The 22,095-nt window shown below is 43.4% G+C and overlaps 1 protein-coding gene across 1 annotated transcript; it reads right to left on the bottom strand.

The window, feature by feature from the left end:
- Positions 1 to 1,556: 1,556 nt before the first annotated feature.
- LOC136643749 (putative lysosomal acid lipase/cholesteryl ester hydrolase) lies at positions 1,557 to 14,644 on the bottom strand. The gene is made up of 9 exons (XM_066619054.1): positions 14,543 to 14,644; positions 12,560 to 12,677; positions 11,118 to 11,316; positions 9,974 to 10,083; positions 9,143 to 9,279; positions 7,455 to 7,601; positions 6,240 to 6,311; positions 5,637 to 5,702; positions 1,557 to 1,790 (listed from the first exon to the last, which is right to left on the bottom strand). The coding sequence occupies exons 1-9, from the start codon at positions 14,642 to 14,644 to the stop codon at positions 1,557 to 1,559; spliced, it is 1,185 nt and encodes a 394-aa protein (XP_066475151.1).
- Between the last annotated feature and the right edge of the window lie 7,451 nt (positions 14,645 to 22,095).

Here is a 22,095-nt window from a genome sequence, read left to right as displayed (position 1 = left end):
TTTTATGGACTCCATCTGGTCGGCGTTTATTTGGTGTTGCACCTGCGATATAACAATCATAATGTTCTGTCCATCCTCTACAGCCTCTACATTGACCCTTTACACTTTCAAAGGGCTACATGAGTAGTAAAATATGATCTCAGTACTTATTCCTTCTCTTTTCAAGCATCGGAAGGTGATAATGGTGACATATCTCACATATTTTCAGAAGCCACTTTTAGCTTCTGAACCTTAGAAATCCCAAGTCAGATGTTGCATTGGGGTATGTTAGCATCAGGGCATTAAAATTGCTTAGGAAAGATTGTGCCCATTGATTACAACTGTTTAATGCACATAACTCTGTAATGGATTGTGGCCATTGTGTTTAGGTTATGTTTAATCATCTCACCAGAGAGATGAGTTTTATTGAATTGTAAAGAAATTAACAGTGGTATCTCAAACCTTAGCACACTTGTATGGAAAATCTTTGTTCATGTTTAACTAAATGGGCTTTTATAAGACTTTATAAGATATATAACTCCAAAACACAAAGTAAAACTTGCACGGCCTGTTACATACATTTGAGATTTCCTCTGAATTTCCTCCTGTACTAATAGCATTCAGAGATAACTAAACATAAAAACAAGGAAGTTCACAGCCCAGTTTTTTCCATTCTGCCCCCCTGGATGCAATAGCCCCAAAATGGCAACTGCTGCATCCTATGGGTGTGTGTGTGTGTGGAATTGCTGAAGTCTTCCCTAGCTAAGGAAAACATTTTCCCTTACGGGGGGGAGGGGGATAAGCCTCCACAGTGCAGAGAGGACTACTTGGACCAGCAACAGCTATTTTGCTGTTGCAAGTCTGTATTGACCAGCATCTCAGAATCAGACCTGGGAAGGGAGTTAGGATATTGCCAGAAGAGCTGATCCTGCACCCTCTCCACCTTGTTTCACCTCCTCCCCACTCCCTCTCCTGCTGCCTTGCCCCCTCCTGCTTCTTCTACTGATTCCTCTGCTCTGACAATCAGCAGAAGGCACAATGATGCAGGCGGGAAGGTGAAGACATTACTGTCAGTGCTACTGGCAGCTCACTGTACAGTGCGCTGACGGAACACCTTTTGCAACTGACTGACAACTTTAAGGCAGTCAGCGCCGGTGGAAGACCTGACCCAACAACAGCCAGTAAACTTAAATTTGGGTTCCCATATGTGCATTTTAACACCTGATACGTGTATGAAAATACATATTTGAAATCCATCCAGATTTCACACACACCCAGAGACCACAGCTTAGTATCATTTGAAAAATAACAAAAGCAAGTTGCAAGGTAGACCCAAAGCCCATCTGTGTGATGCCTGGGCTATGCGTCTCTCAGAAGGAAGACCTCTCTTTGCAATGTTTACTTCCTGTCTTCACCAATAGCGCCTGTGCAGCCAGCTCAAAGAAGATTAGTTGGTGACCTACAACTAGTAACCATGTAAATTGTTGAAGGAAGGATTCAGAAAAACAAGCTCTATAGACACATCTATCAGATTTTTTAATATATATATACCACATACCTCAGTACAACTTGAAGTCTTATTTATACTGCTGCATCAGAAAAAGCATATCATGAAATAGGCGTTCTGGAGCATCAAGACCCCAGATAAAATCTGCATGGTCCCAGGAAGGAATATATTTCTGGAAAACTAAACGAGGGATGCGAGGGAGCAACAATTCCACATCCTTTTTGGATGAAAGAAAGTCATTTCCACCATACCACACAGCTGTTGGCACAATGATGTCTTCTATTTTATAAAATGGAGGCGTGGTCTGTTGATAAAAAAATCAGAAATATGAAAACAGGCTTCACTGATCAGTCCCATATCATCAATTATGTTTCAAACATTTCATCTTTCAGTACCCACTGTATTTTTGAATTTGTAAGATCTGGCTCCAAAAAGGTTGACCACTTATGCTAAATACCCAACATATATACCCGTTCTGTTCAGAGATCTGTCTAGAACTCAGGTGTCAACAGGCTTGAAAACAGGCTATGAAAACAGGCTTCACTGATCAGTCCCATATCATCAATTATGTTTCAAACATTTCATCTTTCAGTACCCACTGTATTTTTGAATTTGTAAGATCTGGCTCCAAAAAGGTTGACCACTTATGCTAAATACCCAACATATATACCCGTTCTGTTCAGAGATCTGTCTAGAACTCAGGTGTCAAACTTAAGGCCCCCAGTGCAAGTCTGCATTTATCCATGTCAGCAGATCATTCCTGGAATAGGATACAGTATACGCCAGCGCTGCTGATCCTGCTCTTCTGGGTCCAATCTGCCCAACTCATGCACCATCGCTGACCTCCCACACCCTATTACACCCCCACTGTCTCCCACCTCTGCAGCAAACTTACATACACTGGCAGGCATCCTTCCGCTAGAAGGCAGTTGCAAAGCACTCAGTGGCGTTTTTGTGATAGCACATGCTAGCAGAGCACATACTCTGCCTGCACAAGGAAAAGATAGGATTGGGCCATGAGACAATAGTATCTTGTTTTGTAATCTAGTAAATATTTAGCAGCGCAAGAGTTTTAGAGCCCAATCCTATCCAACTTTCCAGCTTTGATGCAGCTGTAATGCAGTTGCAAGGTAAGGGAACAAATGTCCCCTTACACTGAGGAGGCTTCCATGACTGTCTGCCCACTACAGGATGCAGCACATTCCCCTTTGGTGCAGCTGCATTGGTGCTGGAAAGTTGGATGGGATTGGAACCTCAGTCTCTTGCACCTTAGAAACTGATATTTTAATCTACATACTTGATATTCTTGAATGGTTTACTTTGATGAATTCTGATGTTTTAGTTATGAGAAGTCTAATTGCAAATATATTTCTGTATTTATATTGCCTTTCCATGGCTGCTGTACCCCTACCCAAATCAGATTCATCATTCTGCACTATTTTTTATATGTTAATTCAGTGAAAATGAAGGTGTTAAGAATTATTATTGCTCCACATGGGGTCACAACAGCTTTCTAACAAATATTTATATGGTGCTAAGTGTGAAAGCTTTCTGAGAGCCCAATCCTGTGCTTGGCGGCACGGCTCCATGTTGCCAAGCACTGTTGCAAACGTGCCATAAGGCACATTTGCGAGGCTTACCGCCCAGCTTCCGCGGCTTGGTGGTATCCACCGCACGAAAAGTGGGGGTGGGGAGGAGGCGTTCCAGGGAGGGGGGAGGCCGGCAGGAATGGAGAGAGGGCGGGGGGAGGCGTGCCAGGGGTGGACTGGAGACATGCCAGGGGGGAGGGAGGGAGGTGGGTCAGGATCCAAGGCACTCGTGTAGGGCTCCGCGCCCTATACGAGTGCCTTTACCCCACTGGGGCTACATGAGTAGCCCCATTGCAGGGATGCTTACCTTACTCGGGGGAAGGGGACTAAAGTTCCCTTCCCCAGAGGTGCCTCCCGTGATAGCCCAGGAGCCCCAGGATCCGGCAGCAGCCCTTCTTGGTGCCGCTGAGCCTGGGCACCCCGGGCAGCTCAGGATTGGGCTGTGATTCATTCCACATATAATTGACATTCATTTAGAGGCCAATCTTGATAAATCTGAAAGAATTCTAAAGAAAGCATAAGAATTAAACTCATGCCAGGTTGTACCAGAAAAACAAAAAGGTAATGTATAGAAGGTAAAAATATAAATAATGAAGTGAAAAGACTGTAAAGGCAAAGATATAGCTGGTTTACGAAAAAGAGGGAGTATCCTTATTAACTTGGCAAATGGCAGCTTGTGTCAGTTCACTTATATTTAGCAGGGGAAGAACAACTGTCCCTATTTATCTTAGCACAGCATCTTTTCAGGTGCTATTTGCTGGTGAATTCCTTTCCTCTTCACTACCACCACCATCACCACCACCAGGGCTCTGCAAAGCCCAGCAGGCCAATTTGCTACACACAGGGTACAATCAGCCTGACGAAGCAATCACTGCCAGGAACTGGAATTCTCAGATGAACAAAGTGGGGGGAAAGACAGAAGGAGGAAAGGAAGAGGTAAGAACAGAGCAACAGCAGGAGGTGAGAAAGTGAGAGGAATAGGGCTGAGGACCAAATGGAGGTATTAGAGGAAGAGAATGAGGAAGAAAGAGAGGAGGAATAAGAAGAGGAGAGAATGGGAGGAGAAGACACTTGGTAGACCCCAGAATGGACCAGGTGTGGAGGGAGAAGAAGGGGAAGGTCAAGTCAAGGCTTGGAATCCAACTTGGAAGGGAGATGTCCCAGGCAGCTGACGGTGCCCTAGAGGTCTCCTAGGAAGGGAAAGGGCTCTTTGCCAACCCCAAGTTTACCTGAATTGGTGCAGGGACTCAGTATAAAACTCTTTTCCCCTTTCTGCATGACCTCAAGAAGGGTGGTATGAACCACAAAGCATTGACCCAGAGCTTGTCTGCAGAACCTTGGGAGGAGGCAGCTGTTGTTACTGAGTTATGCCATTTGAACCTTGCAAGTCTCCCTAAGTGTGGGTTTTGAGCTGGAGACTGGGGCAGGCTCAGGAGGGAATTTGCAGATTAAGTGAGAGACTGCCTTTTGAAGTTTTGTGGCCCTTTGAGAAGGAGGTTTTATGATTATTCCTTATTGTTGTTATTACAATATTGTATGATTTGTACATGTTGATTCTAGTGTGTTTGTACTACTTTTATGATATCTGCTGTTATCAACAGGGCGGGCAGGAAGAATCAGAGTTTCCCTGAAACAAGTGTTCTGGTTTGAATTCATTGTTACATACCAACTGTACACAGTAATTAGCCACACCCCAATCAGTTCAAAGATCTCTTATGTAATGAATCCAAGTTGCATTTTTAAGGAAGCATCAGGGTAAACTACTTCCATTCTAATTGCATTGCGGGGGGGGGGGAGGGACAGAGGAAAAGAGGAGCTCTTTAGGTCCTCTTTGAGTTTGCTTGAGTTCAAAAGAAGCAGCATTGGGATTTTGCTCTACTGAAAAGGAAAAGAACGATCCACACTGTAAACAGTCTGCAAGATTCTTCCTTTATTGTTCAGCTTTTCTTACAAGGGGCAGCTAATTATCACTTCACCTGTCACAGCCACAGCATCAGATCTTTCCCTTGCTGTCTGGGCTGCTGCAGCACTTCCGCCTTTCCTCATCCAACCAGGGCTGGCCCCAGCTTCTTCTGCTTCTTCTCTCCACTCTGCCTGCTGACTTTAAGTGTTTTCTTTTCAATACTGGCATGGTACACTGCTCTTGTGCCCTTCCAGTCCTGCAGGTCTTGCCTGCCACTAGACATCAGGCAGCTATCACCCTTAAGCACATGTTGTGCCTCATGCACAGAGGCTGGACCTGATATTAGTGTACAGGTGCAGCTGGGGAAAGTGGCAAAGTGCAGAGTGCACCCAGAAACCAGCAAAGGGTGTCTGACTGCAGCAGAGTAGAATTGGATGGATGGAAGCTTCCATGGGCGAGGCACATAAGTGTGCAGTGCAGATTGTTGGGGGGTAGTGATGAGCTTGACAAATCAGGATGAAAGTCTCCTTCTCCGGAGGAGCCGCTGGCAGCTGCCCGAAGCGCGCAGGATGTGGCAGCAGCTCAGAATTGGAGTGACTGACCTCTTAATGACCAGCTCAAATAACTCGCTCCCAAACTATTTCCTCTTTTTCCTTACCTTGTTGTAAACTTCCATGTTCCTGGATCCATAGTCAAAATATTTAAATTGTTTTGATTCGAATACCTAGAAAGAAGAACAGGAAATGGTTGCCGGCTGAGGTCATTCCTTGGATTGCGCCCTTAACTGAATAAAAGGAATCAAAAGCTGATTCTGATTCTGTTGATTCATGCATGATGTCTAGAAAGGGACACAACTATTTCTAACTATTCACATACAACAGAGCCCTAAGTGTAACCTGTTAGGAAAATGTTGTGTTTTCTGCCTGTGGCCTAGCTATGGCATTTGCCATCTGGAGTGAGTGTCACCTCCTTCCTCTATTGGATAAGAATTTTAACACACACACCCCTATACTAATTTGTTCAATGATAATTTTCTACTGTAAATTTTTTTTATCTAGTTAGAATAGGGGAGCTCCTACTCAATCATTTAAAAACTAATTAAGATAACTTTTGATGTTTGAATTTTGAAAATGGCTTTGAACAACTTAAAACAAATCTTGCCAGCCACACTTGAGCTGTTTATGCACATAAAGAGGAAACTGAACATTCAGTCAATTAGTGACTGTTGGACTAACTGCAGAGAACTTCCACAAAACGCTACCTGTTGCCAATGCATTGTTGTCTTCACAGAAGTAAAATCAGGAACAATTGCATCATATACATCTACTCGACTCTGGGGAAAAAATAGAATGGTAAACACTGTAGAATCTAAGAGTTGGGGGGAGGGTGGGTGGTGGGCCGGCCTGTGGGTGGCCTGGAACTGGATAGGGAGTTGAACCAGAATGCTGCCCTTGGGCCGGATCCTAACCCCACTCCTGGGCAACTCTTCACAGTGCTGGGCTGCTCAGATATGCAACACCTCTTTAGGTGGTGCAGATTGGAGTAGACCCATTTGGGCTGCTGTGTTACTAGGGGTAAGGAGAATGAATGCCCCTTGCCTTGGGCTGAGCCATAGGCAGCTCCAACCCCATGCTGAATATGGAGCAGGCCATATTCCAACGAGGAGGCCATAATCCTTCCAACGAGGATTAGGATTGGGCTATCTGTCTACTTTGAACACAAAGCAACTAGAATGGTCCTGATCTGATAAACATGGAGCTCAACAAACACCCCAGAAGGTGTCCCCCTCCACCATAGCAAAAGGATAAAAACAGAGGCTTGAGTGGCTGCTAAAGTAACTTTTTTTTAAAAGTCATATAAAGCTTGGTGGGTCCTGATAATGACCTGTTGGGTCATTTTAAAAACTGGTTCTTGGTGCTAAAAAGTTTGGGTATCACTGGTATAAGTCAATAAATAGTTTGACAGCATTTCTCTTTGTCCCCTGCTGTACCACTTTGCATCATCCTGGAAGTACCACTGGAAGTAACTGGTAATGATGTAATCACCAGTTACTTCTGGATTGGGAGGCCAGATGCAATGCAACAAATACTGCTAAGAGTTTTAGGGCAGATGGGAGAGCTTTTTTGAGCATGCAAAAAGCACAAGCCAGAGCTCTGCCTGCCAAGCCAAGCCTCCTACCACAGCTTGTCTGCCTGTCACATTGTGTTGTTGATCTCGCTGCCAAAAGGTGGGGGTCTGGGTGTCCTCCATATACCACTGGACACCACCTGAAGTACCACCAGTGATACAAGTACCACTGGTTGCGAAACACTGGTTTATGATAACTAAGATATATGCCTTGATTCACCACAGAAAATCCAGAAGTAGAAGCAGACATCTGAGTATAGGGATGTGGATCCAGATATATATCTAGTTGTGCAACAATATTTCTGACTTTTAAGCAAAATAGATAAGTAAAAATATAGAGTCCACCTACCACATTTAAATTTTTCTCATTAAATCCTGCTGCTAGAAAGATAGTTTGGAGACAAAGTTGGTCTAAGACTGGATAGCTGCAGATCTTGGCAGAGTTGGCTTTTGTGCGATTACTGAGTAAAACATATTCTTTATTCCCCCATATAGCCTAGGAATTGAACGCACAGAATTATTAGAAATCTGTCCAAATGGTGGCCCTGAATCATAAGGAAATGGGCAGCCCAATCCTAAGCCCCAGAGCAGCAGCACTGAAATGGCCACTGCTGCATCCTGTGGGGTTGGAGCCTCCATGTCGAGCTCCATGGCCAGCAATGGATCTCCTCAGACCTGGGCGCATTAGTGGGCACAGTACTGAGGAGGCCTATGTCAGACTTTCCGGCACAGGATTTGGCAGCAGAGTCTGCTGCTGTCTCTGCCCCTTCCCCACCCTGATCTACCCTTCGGCCCACATCCCCACACCCACTTCTGCCCTCTCCCCCACCCTCCCTCTGCCTCCCCACCCCAAAAAGCTTCTCCACTGGCAGTCAATGGTACGTACCACTGGCTGCGTTCCAACATCGTCTCTGGGCTGGAGTGGGCCTCAGCACTGGCACCATGTCCTCTCTGCTGGTGCGGGAGTGCTTATGGCACTTTTGCAATGGCAGTTACCAGGGCAGCGAGGCAGCCACCAGCACTGCCCCAGCTCAGGATTGGGCCCAAAACTTTTAAGAGCACAACCTAAGACGCCCTTGGGCTGCTGCAAGTCTCTTGAGCTAGCCTCTTCTGCACCACCAGGAGAGTCAGCAGGCCTCAGGAGCCCAAATTCAGCCTCCATGATGCTGATCTAAGGAAGGTTTGCGCCAGCCTGCCTCGGCAGTTGCAGGTTTCTAGGGAGGATGGGAGAGGGCATTTCAGGGGTGTTTTGGGGGAGGGGGAGGGTGGACAGCGGGTGGTGGGTGGGTCGGTGGAAGGACTGGGTTTGGGAGGGGGATGGGACCAGGATTCAGCCCCCAGGCTGGATCCTAACCCCCTCTCCTGCATGGCTTGGCCTTACACCAGGCCGCTCAGATCTGTGCCACCTATTTGCAGATCCAAGTAGCCCCACTTGGCTCGCTGCCGTGTTACTCCCCTTGCCTCAATTTGTGCCGTAACCAGCCCCAACCCTACTCTGGATGCAGCGCTGCCTGCTCCAGAGCAGGTTAGGATTGGGCTGCCCAGGTTTTTCTGCATTAGATTAATACTTGCTTATTTGTTACAATGAAGCCAAGGTTTTCCTTTCCCTGAGGCACCTTTCTTGCTTAACTCACAAGCTCTCTCTCCCATAACATAAAACTGATATGGGTAGTTGGCAGAGTCTGATCTATGTCAAAAAGTTTCAGAGCCCCTTTGTGTGTTAAAGGACATAATCAGTGCATACAGGTTCATAAAATACAGTACTGTGCACATAATGGTACATACAGGACACACATATTTTTAGCTGATATACCAAAAAAAATTGTCAGGTATCCAGCAGGTGCCCTTTTTATTTATTTATTTATTTATTTATTTATTTATTTATTTATTTATTTATTTATTTATTTATATTGTTTCCCAGATCTATTACCAAATGGATATTGATTACAATTGCACACAACTAAATTAAGAAAAATAGTATGGGAGTTGGTAAAGTAAAATTATACAGTACAGTAATATTATATGATTAATACTGACTTTCCCCTCTTTTTCAGGTATTTTCATAAGCATTGCAAAAAGGCCTTTCATGTCCACCAGTGTGTAGCCAGGAGCCAGGTTGATGAAGACTTTGACCTTATGACCAAGCTGTGGCATGACTGAAAAGGCAATAAGGCCTGGAAAAGAAAATAAATTTCAGAAATATCAACTCGATAACTTACAAGACGGTGATCAACACAGCCAAGCTGTCTTAGGCGCTTGACCAAGCAATTGATCTTCTTTTATGCTCTTCTTTTATGCTCCAATTGTGGCATATTCTATCAACCTGATTTATATATTTATATTTTTTTTTCCCTTAGTCTGTTCTGCCCTATCTGTGGCCCTGTGCCTGAGAACTCAAGATGGATTTCTGAAATACAGTAATTCCTAATTTTCAGCTGATTCCAGTTCTGCAGATTTTCTTATCCACATCTATAAAAGTGTAATCCATTTTGCTGCACTCATGGTCTGTTTGTGCAGTAGTGTGTAGTAGTGAAAAAAATTCTGAGGGGCCTCTCACACAGCGTCAACATAAACTCCAAGGGATGCTGCTATATTCATAAATCTGTGCAGGAATCTGCTCCAGAAAGTGCAGTATGTACTGTAGTATAGAAAGTATTCTTTACAAGAATGGTACACAAAATGATATGATATGATAACAGGTAGCAAAAGTGTACAGTAAAGAGGGTCATGGGGACCTAACCCCATCTTCCCTGTAGGATCAACGCCACAGTAACTGAAGTTTCTGATATTGCAAGATTCTTCCAGGAACATAAGCCCCACGGTTAACAAGAATCAACTATATATTTCATTCTGTTCCTCTTAACTTACCTATTGAAGCACCCTGGGAGTGGCCTACATAGTATAATGCATCTTTCTCAGTTTTCTGCAGGATAAAGTTGATTGTAGCTGGAACATCATATATCCCCATTTCATGAAAACTACAGCACACACAAAAACAAAACAGAATTGAGTCATATCCCAACTCCACTCAGATATTATAGTATGTATGTGGAATTCAGCACAATAATGTTTCCATTAGCAGGATAAGTCTGCAGGTTTATTGGTCTGTGGAAACAATACATTAATGAGCAATGTATTTTTTAGAGAATTTCCTTAAACGATAAACATGTGCAATAAACATGTGCATTCAGACTCACAATACAGTATATTGCCCATGAGCTAAGGAACGATATTTTTATTTTCTCCTTATCAAGTGCCTTCTCACTGAAGAATGGTTGATACTACCTCCAGTCTGCATCTCAAACTGTGCAAATTAAGGGTAGAAAGTATCTCAGCTCCTTGAATCTGTTATATCCTTCTCACCAAAAACTTCTGCCAGCCTGGCAGTCCAATCGTATCCCCTCCCCCCCCCCGCATTGGTGCAACCATGCTGAAAAGGCTTGTGCTATATTTGGCTGCTGCCAAAGGGGACAGGATCTGGCACGTACCATTGCCGCCACATCCCTCCCTCCCACAGCTCCTTGTCCCTGTTCTTTCCCCTCCTCACCCCCTCTCCTCCCTGCCATCTTTCCTACTTTGGCAGGTTCCTTTGGGTCTGTTAATGCAGCTAGGAAGGCTCTGGTATTCCCATGGTGCTTGAGCAGTGTGCTACTCTGCACACTTGCTTGCTGCAGGAGTACTCTTCATGGCTGATTTTCAGCAGTCAACACCACCAGAACATGTTTTCTTCACATGTTCTGATGGCAGTGAGGCCCAATAAGATTGAGCCATTAAATCAAGAGTGGCAGATGGGCTCTGGTTCTGGTTCTCTATCAGCCCCATCCATTTGTTTTTGACTTATTCACTTTATGAAATGAGCCTCTGTGTTTATGATAATCACACTGCAAGGATATAAGTTTCTTAAGGATATTACTTAACTCATGGAATAAGTGAAGAGATTGAAAGCAAAGATGCCCTTTCGCCAAGATTTGTTTCCCATCTACCCAAACTGTGAACTGTTTCCTGACCTTACCTGAAATTCCAAAATTTTTCCTGATTAATAGACAGATACTGGTTCCTTCTAGACCAGGTGGTCCCTCTGCAATTTAGTATCCAGACATCATAGCCAGCATCTGCTAGGACAAATGCTATACTGTTGCTGGGAAGATTTGCAATCAAGCACCTGCCCTCAGCCAGGATACCAGGTACCAGTAATACAGCTGGCCTATTTCCTGGAAAAAAAACAAAGAGGAAACTGTGGGCTCTGAGTTTAGGCACTCCGCTTTCCAACTTTTTTTACTCACTTGGAACAGCAAAATGAAACTCTGTAAACCTTTCGTTGACAGACTCGACACAAGCATACACTCATATAAGAGATGCAATTGTTCTAGGTGAGAGATGTGGCAGATTTTATCCCAATAGCATGCATACATCCTGCGTACTTTTTTTTAAGTGGGGGGAAAAGCAAAAAAAAAAAAAAAAAGCTTTCCCCCCACTAAAAATAGCAGACTGGGATTAAGATCAAAGCCATAGTATGGCAAAGTACTAAAACCTCCCTATCTCACTTAGATTTTGTTTATTCTCTAACCCAGGGGTGTCAAACATAAGGCCTGGGGGCTGGATGTGGCCCGTGGAAGCTTTTTATCTGGCCCTCAGGCTCTCAGCTGCTGAGCAGTGCTGTTACTTCTGAAAGGGCAGCCCACTTGAAAATTGGGCTTGCTGATATCTTGAAATATGATCAAGATTTGTGTGTTTTCTCTTCTGTCATTTGCAGCTAATGGGTTCCTAAGTGAAAAAGGTGCTTATTTTTGGTTAAGACCTGCTTAATGACATCACTTCCTGCCTAATGACGTCACTTCCAGCCCTCAGCAGGCATCATGAATGCTGTTTGGTCCTTGACATGAAATGAGTTTGACACCCCTGCTCTAACCCTTGTCCAAGCAAGTGCTGATACAGGGCTCTCCCAAGTTCAGTAGCCTTACCGTGCTTTGTAGACTGGCACTTGGACGGCAGAATAGGATATCCAAGCAGATTATCACATGGTAAATCCATCATCTAGCTTAAGTATTATTTCATAACGTTAAGGACACACACACACACAAACTTCAGATATGCTCAAGCAGTCCTGGCAGTCACTCATAAACTGGTAGTGGTGTGACATCTCACAGAGGGGTGTAACTGCTGGGTGACAATCATAGCAGTGAATGGACTTGACATTTCCATGTCATATAAAATATCCCCAGCTGCACCAATAATGCATTCACAGGAGAAGGGAGGAAAAAAACAACAAAAAACACCAACCATTGTTCCTAAGACTGTGATCCTTTTCCCCACAATTCTTTTCTGCATGAGAAAGGTTCTCCCAGTCTATCCCCACCCTCACCTTCTCATTCAATCAAACAGAGACTGATAGGACACTCAAACCATGGTACAACAAGCTAGCATTTCATTATAGAAATGAAAGTATAGAATTACCCTTCTTTCCAGAACTGCGAACTCCATAAGGAATTCTGTTGACTTGCAGGTAATAGCCATCCTCTGTCAAGACTTCATACCACTCACTGGGGTATCTCCAATAGTCTATAATTTCACTCTGCAAGGAAAAGAAAAAAAAAACCTGCATTTAACTCTTGACAAAAGTATCCAGGAGAAACTTGTTGAACCCAACAGCCTAATCGTACCTAAACTTCCCTGCGCTGATGCAGGGAATTTTGTGCCGTGAATGATGCGAATGATGAGGAGCTGAGAAAAATAGCCTCCATCCCCCCCACCAGTCAATCTATCATCCCAATTGGAGCTGGATTGGATATGTTAATCTAATTGGGACTGGAATGAGAGTTCCAGGCTGCGTCTAGATGAGGGGTTTAGGGGAAAAGGATCATATAGGGTTGCCCCAGCTTTAATCCCAGTTAAGTGGAGAACATGCCTGCAATATCAGTATGTAGAAAAAAAAAGAGGAGTGTTTGGGAAGAAAAAATGAACAACAAACAAGAATGTCTTGTTTTCTTTTGGACAATTAGGATGATTAATGAACACTAATGAGGAGCATCCAGCAAACATTGTTACTAAAAGTAAGTCTGAGGGGCTCAACTCTATAACCACAGTCAAGTGAAAGGCAATTACCTGTGATTTAGTTCTATTGATTTTGTTGTATGTGCTTTATGGCACATACACTGCAACCCATGGAGGAATTTAGCAGGCAGAAAATCTCCTTTGGGGCAAGGGGACATTTGTCCCTTTGCCCCAGGGTAGGCCCCAGCCTGCACTGTGGGTCAACTAGAGCCCATGCCAGCTAGATAGCTGGCACAAATCCACTTTGATCTGTGTTGGCAGATCAGACCCAGGAAGGGAGATAGGATAGGGTGCACACTACCGCTGCCAATCCTGCCCAATCCACCCACCCTGCCCCTCTTACCACCCTCCCTCCCACCCAGTTACACTCCCCTGCCTTCCCCCTTCTGCACTGCACAGCTCAAAATTTACTTGCTCCGGCAGGCATTGCTCCTTGCACTGGTGGGAAGGCACTGGCACTGCAAAGAGGCACACTGTTGCAACATGCTTTATGGCACATATGCGGCAGTCCACACCAGCATAGCACACGCTTCACCGGCACAGAGGCCAGATAGGAATGTGCCACAAATCTCACATAAAGAAATGTTCAAATAACATGTATTCTGTCAGAACAGTCTAGAATTAATAAATTTCCTGATTCCTTCTCTTTGCTGCACAGCAACTAGTATCTGATTAGAGTGTCAATGTTCTACCAAAATGTGTACCTAAAATCTGGGGGCATAGTTACATTAATAGAAAGTTTTGGTCAGCTTCAGCACTTCTGTCACAAATGTGACTTGAAGGCCATGAGCATTTATGCTGACTCCAAACCTGAGGATCTCCATCTCAGTGTCAGTGGTGCCACATGACTTGAGGGGGGTGGGCTGAAATTATATATGAAGAAAAAGGCATTGAAGGCCTTGTTGACATAAGATAGCCACCTGAAGGAGGCAACTATCACTTGTTGATCCATCTCAACATTTGATTGTTGAGAACCGCCATTGCCATGTTGAGCGATGCTGTTCTTCTCCAGACCACAAGAAACAAGTAAAGAAAAAAAATGGTCCATAGTCACGTAAGGTACATTGCTTAATCCATCTCTATGGTGGACCACCACACAGGATTAAATGACCATGAGAAACAAAATGTGTGGCCCATTCAGCTAAGCCCCTTTCCTTGGTTCTACACATGAATTTAAGCTCCATGAGTCCTTTGGATCCTAGAATATGGAAGGAAGGCTTGAGTCAAACACTTTCCAAATGACTTTTCACTTTAGAGTATAACCTGACCAAGGATGAAGATTTTCCTCAAAAACATCCTGTTCCCAAAAATGGGATAAAAAGAAAGGCATCAGATTTCATAAGAGTGCAACTTAGTGTAAGTATACAATCTGGATAAGTAACTTACAATATTCATAAATCCTTGAGGATTCAGATGTCTTTTTCTTATTAGTTCCTCTGTATTTGCAGACTGTTGGAGCAAGCACGCCACTACCATAAACAGCCACATTCTAGATCTGTGTAAAAGAATTTCAATAGTGTCAAAAGCATACAATGTCTAGTCCAGCAATTTTCAACCTTTTTCATCTCGTGGCACACTGACAAGGCATCAAAATTGTCAAGGCACACCATCAGGTTTTTGACAATTGACAAGGCACACCATGCTTCTAGTGGGGGGCTCACATCCCCATTGGCCCTACTAATAAATTATCTTCCCCCAAATTCTTGTGGCACACTTGTGGACCACTCGCGGCACACTAGTGTGCCATGGCACAGTGGTTGAAAATGGCTGGTCTAGCCCCTGAAAATATCAATCTGGAGGATTAAAGAATTGTTTGAGCCTTAGGGGACACAGAACAGGATTCAGGACTGTGCTGCAATATTGATTTAAAGACAGAGTATTAAGGACACTTGCACCAGACTCTTCACAAAACTTCCATGCAAGTCCTATTTATTTCAACAGAGAACTGCTATTGATGTGTTTTCCAAGGTCCTCAACAATGAGGTACTCTTTGTTGCCAATAAGAAGGAACGAAGGCTGAGAGCTTGAACAGGGCAATCTCTTGAGACAGTGGTTTCAGAGATATTTTCCCTGACTGCTCTGTGCTGAATCACATCGTATCCCGGACGCCATCTTCGGAGACAATTCGGACAGCTGAGGACTCCCCCCCCCCCACAGCCTAGATAAAACATGAAAGCGAACAAAGCCTTTAACTATGAGTTACCAGTTCATTAAAAGGCTATAAAAAGAATTGCAATCAAGAGGTTGGAAGGAGGGAAAGACAACTTTAGATTATTTACATTGGCTTGCAGCCACCCAGAGGGGAAAAAGAGCGAATGTGAATTTAAAGAAGCCCCTGCTGGAGAAGTTTTTTTTTCTTTTTCGTAACAAGGATGATTGGAAGAAAAGTAAGTAAGAGAAGATAAAGAATCACCCTGTTTGAATGGTATGCATGGAAAAGAAATTAACAATCTTTAAAGGATGGAATAACTTTCACTTTAGTTTTTGCCGCAAAGAGCTTGACTCAGGCCTGAACAATTAAAGGTATACTAACTTAATTTGGAATGTTTAGACACTGATATTGACTTGAAGTGGATTATTGACTTATTCCTTTTAGATATAAAATTTGGGAATTAGCCTTACAAGAAGGTGAAGCAAGATAATGAGACTTGGTTAATTCTTTAATTGTTGGACCATTTTGTTTTTCTTTTTTATAGCCAGAGTTATATCAGCTTGATTTGATACTGATAAGAATGACATCAAAAAATTTAAAGGATGTTAGCGAAAGCCAGACCTCATTAATGGAAATGTTATGAGAATTCAGAAGTGAAATGAAGCAAGAGGGTGGAAAACTATCTGAACAAATGAGGCAAATAAACTCCTCCCTGACAAACAGACAAACAAAGAAAAGTATGGAGGGGATGGAAAAAAGAATGGACCAAATGTCAGATGAAACTAAAGAATTGGAGATTTTTGTAATGAGACAGGAGATGGAAAAAGCATTTATTATTAGAACTCAGAATTTTCAGGAAGAAAAAAGAGGGAACTCTCAGAGGAAGAGAGCACGTCCTTTCCAGAAGAAGAAGAATCTTTGGGTTAAATTCAAAAAGAATAAAATGGAGAAAACAGAAGAAGAAAAGAGAGGCATCAAGAAATATAAGAGGAAGAAGGAGAAGTGGAAGGAGCAAGAAGGAAAATATCAACAAGACAGAGAACAAAGAAAATACTAAGACAGGAAGTGAAAATGGCTGAATAACAAGCAGAAATTTTTTTTGTAGATATTAATGGATTGAATTCTCCTCAGAAGTGAGAAGTATTCCATTACTTATGTCAAATCAAAGAAGATGTAAATGAAAACAAAGTTGGAACACAAATATTAAGATAATTAAAGTGGTATCTTCTAAAGAGAATTTATATAAATTGTTTTATAGATGATATTTAATTCCAGAGGAAGTAGCAAAAATGTAACCTGGGTCATCAAGAACTGTTAGATATGCAAAGAGATTGAGGGAATTCTTTATTATATGTGGTGGATATGTGGACAGTAAAGAAATATTGGAAAATGATATATATTGTTACAAGAGATATTGAATTGTGTAGTACCATTCAAACCAGAAATATTCCTCTTAAATGTGATATCAGAAATTGAAGACCAATATAAGAAACATTTTATTGTACATATCAGTATAGCAGCAAGAATATTGTATGTGCAAAATTTGAAGCCTTTTCATGACTGGATAAATAATTTTAGTTAAACAATATTGATTGTTTAGTTAAATCATTAATTAGTATAATGAAAAATATGATAATTTTTGTATCAATGACTGTTTTTCTTTTCAGTCGTTGTTGATTTCTTTTTTGGATTAAGACATGTTGTAATCTATGGCCAATATCCTCATGTGTAACCTATGTAGTCCCAGCCCTAAATTTTACCCATTTTCCTTACCTGTATCTGTAATAAATAAATAAACTTTGCACACACACACACACACACACACACACACACACACACACACACACACACACACACACACACAAGTCTAGTCATGAGTCTCTGCCCCTGTGACTAGACTAAAAAATGAGTCCTAATGGGCAGACTTTCCGAGTCACCCAGAGTGTTTTGGTGACTCAAAAAGACTTCAGTCACAAGTCTTTTCCTTTAAAAATTCAGCCACAGCTCTGTGGGAAAAAATGGAGTGGCTACCACACTGTGTGTGTGTTTTGGAGTTCTATTTAAACACTCCCCTGCTGTTCCTGCCCACCCCATCAGAAAATAAAAGCCGTGTCATTCTTCAAGTGAAGGCTGCAGTGAGGAATGCGCCAATCAACTCCTTCCATACAATCCTCAGCCATGAGTGAAGCAATGAGCACATGAGCCATGGGTGGCTCTTTTTCTATTGCTCCAGGAACCGCCTCCCCTCAGCTTCCCCCTGCCTCCTCCAGCCCCTCATGCTTGCAAAACCCACATGTACCTATGGCAAAAAATGGCTCCTCCTCGCCCCCTCCTGCTCCCTCCATCCAATGGATGGTCCGGAGAGCAAAAAGAAGCACCTTCCTCCCCTGTGTGCTGGACATGTAATACCCACCCAATTAGTTGTTACTTTTGCAAGTTATTACTTCTGAAACCTGACACCCTTAAAGTTTTAAGCCCAAACAACAAAAAGATTGACTGGGTCCCTCCACCACCCCAGCCCTGTCTCTGAACATAATGTACCCTGCTGCTGATTGCTGCTACTCGCGCAATGCCTAGCTTCTGGATCACTGCACGATGTCTTTTGGGTGACATGGTAGTGGCACAACATCAGAGTATGCAAGCTATTTCTGGGTGAGTTTTGAGTTGCTTAAATCCGTGGCTACTCCTGAGTCAGCAGCCCCAGACTCGAGTGTTTGCTTGAGTGTTTGACACATGTGACTCAAGTCTGCACGAGTCAACGAAAAACATGTGTTTTCGCAACTTAGACTCGAGTCACTTGACTTGAGTTTCCACCCCTGGACTTCACTATAATCATTAGGTCCTGTGTTTTGTGTCCATGCATTTAGGTTTGTAGTATCAGGATGTTTGCTTTAGAAATGAGGAAGCAACAAAATCATTTCAATAAATAATAGCAAATAACAAAAACATTATGCTTATGCTCAGGGCTGGCCAAAGACTTCCTGATGCCTGAGGCAGCATGCCAAATGCTGTCCCTTCCTACCCAATGGTGTGAAATTCCTCCCACTCTCCAATGTCTTAATTTAGCATTCTCCTCCCCTCCAAATTTCTTCTTCTCTCCTCCCCCCCCCCATTTTTTTCCCAATCCAAGGAGTAAAAGGAGAAGGAGGAGCAGTGGAGGCAAGAAAGTGGACAAAGTGCAGCCTCCCACGGATATCCTACCAGATACAACAATTTCAGTTGGCCAGCCCTGTGTCTACTGCTCCAAATCCTACCAGAGGTGATGAACACAGATCGAGACAACAAAGTTCCACTTCTAATTAGGGCTGTATAAAGGAAAATTGCTCCAACTTCTTGAAGTAACATGAGTTTTCTATATTTTCTTTTGTAGACCTTGTACAACCTTCTCAATATGGCCGTCTCAACCATGCAGCAATCTGAAGCAAACTGTGAAGCGGGGTAAATGGTGAGATATCCTACAACCCATCATCTGCTTGCTGCTGCTGAGACGAGGAAGTGAGACTCTCTAGCCCAGTACTCTCTTCTCTTCCTCTTTTGCTCCTTTCTCCCAGTTCTCTCAACACTCAATGCAGGAAGTGAAACAGTTCTTTACCTGCCTACTGGCTGGCAGCAACTTATCTTGTGTCCTATCAACACAATAATGAATGGTTGTCCCGGGTTACATTATTTTGTCCTTTACAGGCTACTTGTAACTCAGGATCTCTTGGTCTTTGCAATAGGTAACTTTGACCCTTGGTGTAGCCTTGCCATCAAAACACTAATTCTTCTTTCTTTCCTTGTCTCATGCCTGTATTAGGATTGTTAGTCTGCTTTTAAACTGTTTTAGTGGAGGCCTGAGGCCAGACTATGGCCTTCTTTTTAGATTCTCTTACCCATCATCAGCTGTTTAGAGTAATGATCTGGTGGGAGAGACTCACTAGCATGTCCACCACAAATGTGTGAAATGATTTCAAGGCCCATTGAGGTACTCACTCTTTGCCTTGTAATCCTTTGCTCAGGTTACAAAGAACCTCAGAAGAAGCCTTTTGCCACAGCCCAAGCCTTGGGAACATCTTTGCTTCTTTTTCCAGTATCTACCAGCTCTCCTCCTTTCCCACTACCTTCTCAATTCTTCAAAACTGTCTGTTTCCAGCTGTTGTTTCCACAGGATCTCAATTTCATCTAGAACCATCTGCAGTAGCAAAGCCTCCAATAGTGCCCCCAAAGGGGAGGCTGATACTGGCCATAGTGTCCAGATCGCTTTGATCCAATGCTGGTATCTTCAAGAGTGGTTGAACCACTGCCTTCTTTAAGGTTAGTGGGATCATACCTGGTAAATGGGAGTTTAAATGAAAATGAGAAGACTTCAACACATTTTTTAAAAATACGGGGATGGGGGCTGTATCCGCAGTTTCAGTTAACTGTGGATCGGGTCTGCGGATTGGGTCTGCCCCCCCCCGCATGATTTCTGAGTTTTCTGCTGGGTTGTCTGAGCTGAGTGTCCCCTTCTATTCTTTGAGAAGTTGGTTGTTTCCAGCCTGGAATTATAAATGTACTTGCAGCACCAAGTATATTACAAGTTAATTTACATTTTTTCCTCTTGTACATAGTTTATCTTCAAGCTAACTCAATAAAAAACCCAAAAGATTCAGTATCAGTTCTACTCCTGTTAATTTTTGCATCAGAATTATCAGGTGCCCCTCATAACTCACTTCTGACACAACCACCACCGTGTTTTGGATTCCAGAAGCTGTTCCACCAGACTCTGCTCAGGTTCAGAGAGCCACTTTGTGGCAGCCCATTGGGCAAGGTAATGCGGATTGTTTTGTGGGAGTGCCATTCTCCATGAGTCTGCTGTCATCTCCCTTCCTCCATGAGTCTGCTGTCATCTGCCTGCCATATATACAATTCTCACTGATTCTCTTTCTGCCCACTAAAAAGAAGCAGAAAGTGGATCACCAACCTCCTTACCTTGCTCCAGGTACCATTTCCTCAAACATAGAAGTGCAGAACTTCCAGTTTGATTTACAGGACACCTTCATTCACAGTCCCTTTAAATCAAATCAGGTTCTGCACTTTCACAATTGAAGAAACTGTGCAGTAAGCAACTTCTTTTTTTCTTTGTAATTGTGCAGAGGTGGCACAGCATTGGGTGGCATTCCAAGTCATGCCACCAAAGGACCACCTTCCTTCTCCCTGGCCCCATAAATTAAACCAGAAATCCTGCACTTCTGCAATAGAAGAAATTGCACAATAAGCAACTGCTTCATTTATTTCCAATTATGCAGAGGTTTCAGGCTCAAGGCAGCATCAGGAAGTGTTCCAGGCCACGCCAATATGTGGCAAGATTTACTGATATCCAGAGGCAAAAGAAGGCTTATATTTAGAGAATGTATTAGGTAAAAGAAAGCATATACAGGTGGAGCCTCCATATCCACAGATTATGTACCTGCGGAACTAGCTTAATGTAGGTTCCCCCTGGACCCACTTTGAGCCAAACGTGGCCCAGCCTGAGCCCTCTGAAGGTGACTGGAGATGTGCTCTGGTTGCCACAAGTTGCCTTTGGAGGCTTTAAGGGTCTGAAACCGCAGATTTGCTTATTCACAGTTTTTGGAATCGGAGGAGGTTCCAGAACAGATCCCTTGCGGATACCTATATTCCACCAGTATATGGAGTCAGAACTGGGCAAGGAAAAACTTAAAACAACATCCATTCAGCTTGCTGGAGATTCCACATAGCAGCGGATGGACTCCAATGCCTAAGAACAGCCCCATTGGATGAGGCCAAGGTCCATGTAGTCCAATTTCCTGTATCTCACAGTGGCCCATCAAATGCTTCAGGGAGCACACAAGACACAACCTGAGTCCTGGTGCCCTCTCCTTGCATCTGGCAATCTGAGGTAGCCTACCTCTAAAACCAGGAGCTTGTACATACCTACCATGACTTGTAACCCATGATGAACTTTTCCTCCAGAAATTTGTCCAATCCCCTCTTAAAGGCATCTAGGCAAGATGCCATCACTGCTTCCTCTGGCAAGGAGTTCCACAAACTAATTCCACGCTGGGTAAAGAAATATTTTATTTTGTCTCTCCTAACTCTCCCAACATTCAACTTTCGTGGATGCCCCCTGGTTCTGGTGTTATGTGAGAGGGAAAAGAGCGTCTCTCTATCCACTTTATCCTTCCCCACATAATTTTGTATGTCTCAATCATATCCCACCTCAGGCACCTCTTTTCTAGACTGAAAAGCCCCAAATGCTGTAGCCTTTCCTCATAAGGGAGGTGCCCCAGCCCAATAATCATTTTGGTTGCTCGCTTCTGCACCTTTTCCATTTCCATTTCTATTTCCATTTCCAATGCAGTAGAATTCTGGGGCAGTTCTTTGTTCACCTGTGGAATCCACAGGTCATTGGCATACATGAACCTTATATATGCTTAGGGAGTTCTTGAGAGTCTATTAGAAACTTCTGTATACAGATCTTCCTTCCTCACGCAAGCCCTTGCCTTATCTAGACCAAGGGTCTCCAAACCCCTGCCTAGGGGTCTGATGCAGCCCACAGTGAGCCTCTATTCGGCCTGCAGCCAGCCTCTTGTCCCCTAAAAACCTCTGGCCCACTCGACTGAACATGACCAGAGCTGTGCTCTGATTGCATCTGGAGGGTGTTCTGAGGGCTGGAGAGGCTGAGTCCACTCATTCATTGAATGAGTCCACTCATTCATTTATTCATTCATCTAAGTTCCATTTCTGATTTATTTATTTAAATTTTATATTTAAATTTTTTTCCAGCCCTCAGCACTGTGCCAGATAT

The sequence above is a fragment of the Tiliqua scincoides genome, chromosome 3 (assembly GCF_035046505.1).
Source record: "Tiliqua scincoides isolate rTilSci1 chromosome 3, rTilSci1.hap2, whole genome shotgun sequence".
Taxonomy (NCBI): domain Eukaryota; kingdom Metazoa; phylum Chordata; class Lepidosauria; order Squamata; family Scincidae; genus Tiliqua; species Tiliqua scincoides.
This window is presented reverse-complemented; position numbering and strand designations above follow the sequence as displayed.

Coding starts and splice junctions, on each gene's coding strand:
- LOC136643749 (XM_066619054.1), bottom strand. CDS start 14,644: ATGTGGCTGTTTATGGTAGTGGCGTGCTTGCTCCAACAGTCTGCAAAT. Junction 12,678..14,542: donor CTCAAGGATTTATGAATATT/GTAAGTTACTTA, acceptor TTTTCCTTGCAG/AGTGAAATTATAGACTATTG. Junction 5,703..6,239: donor CAACAATGCATTGGCAACAG/GTAGCGTTTTGT, acceptor TCTTCTTTCTAG/GTATTCGAATCAAAACAATT.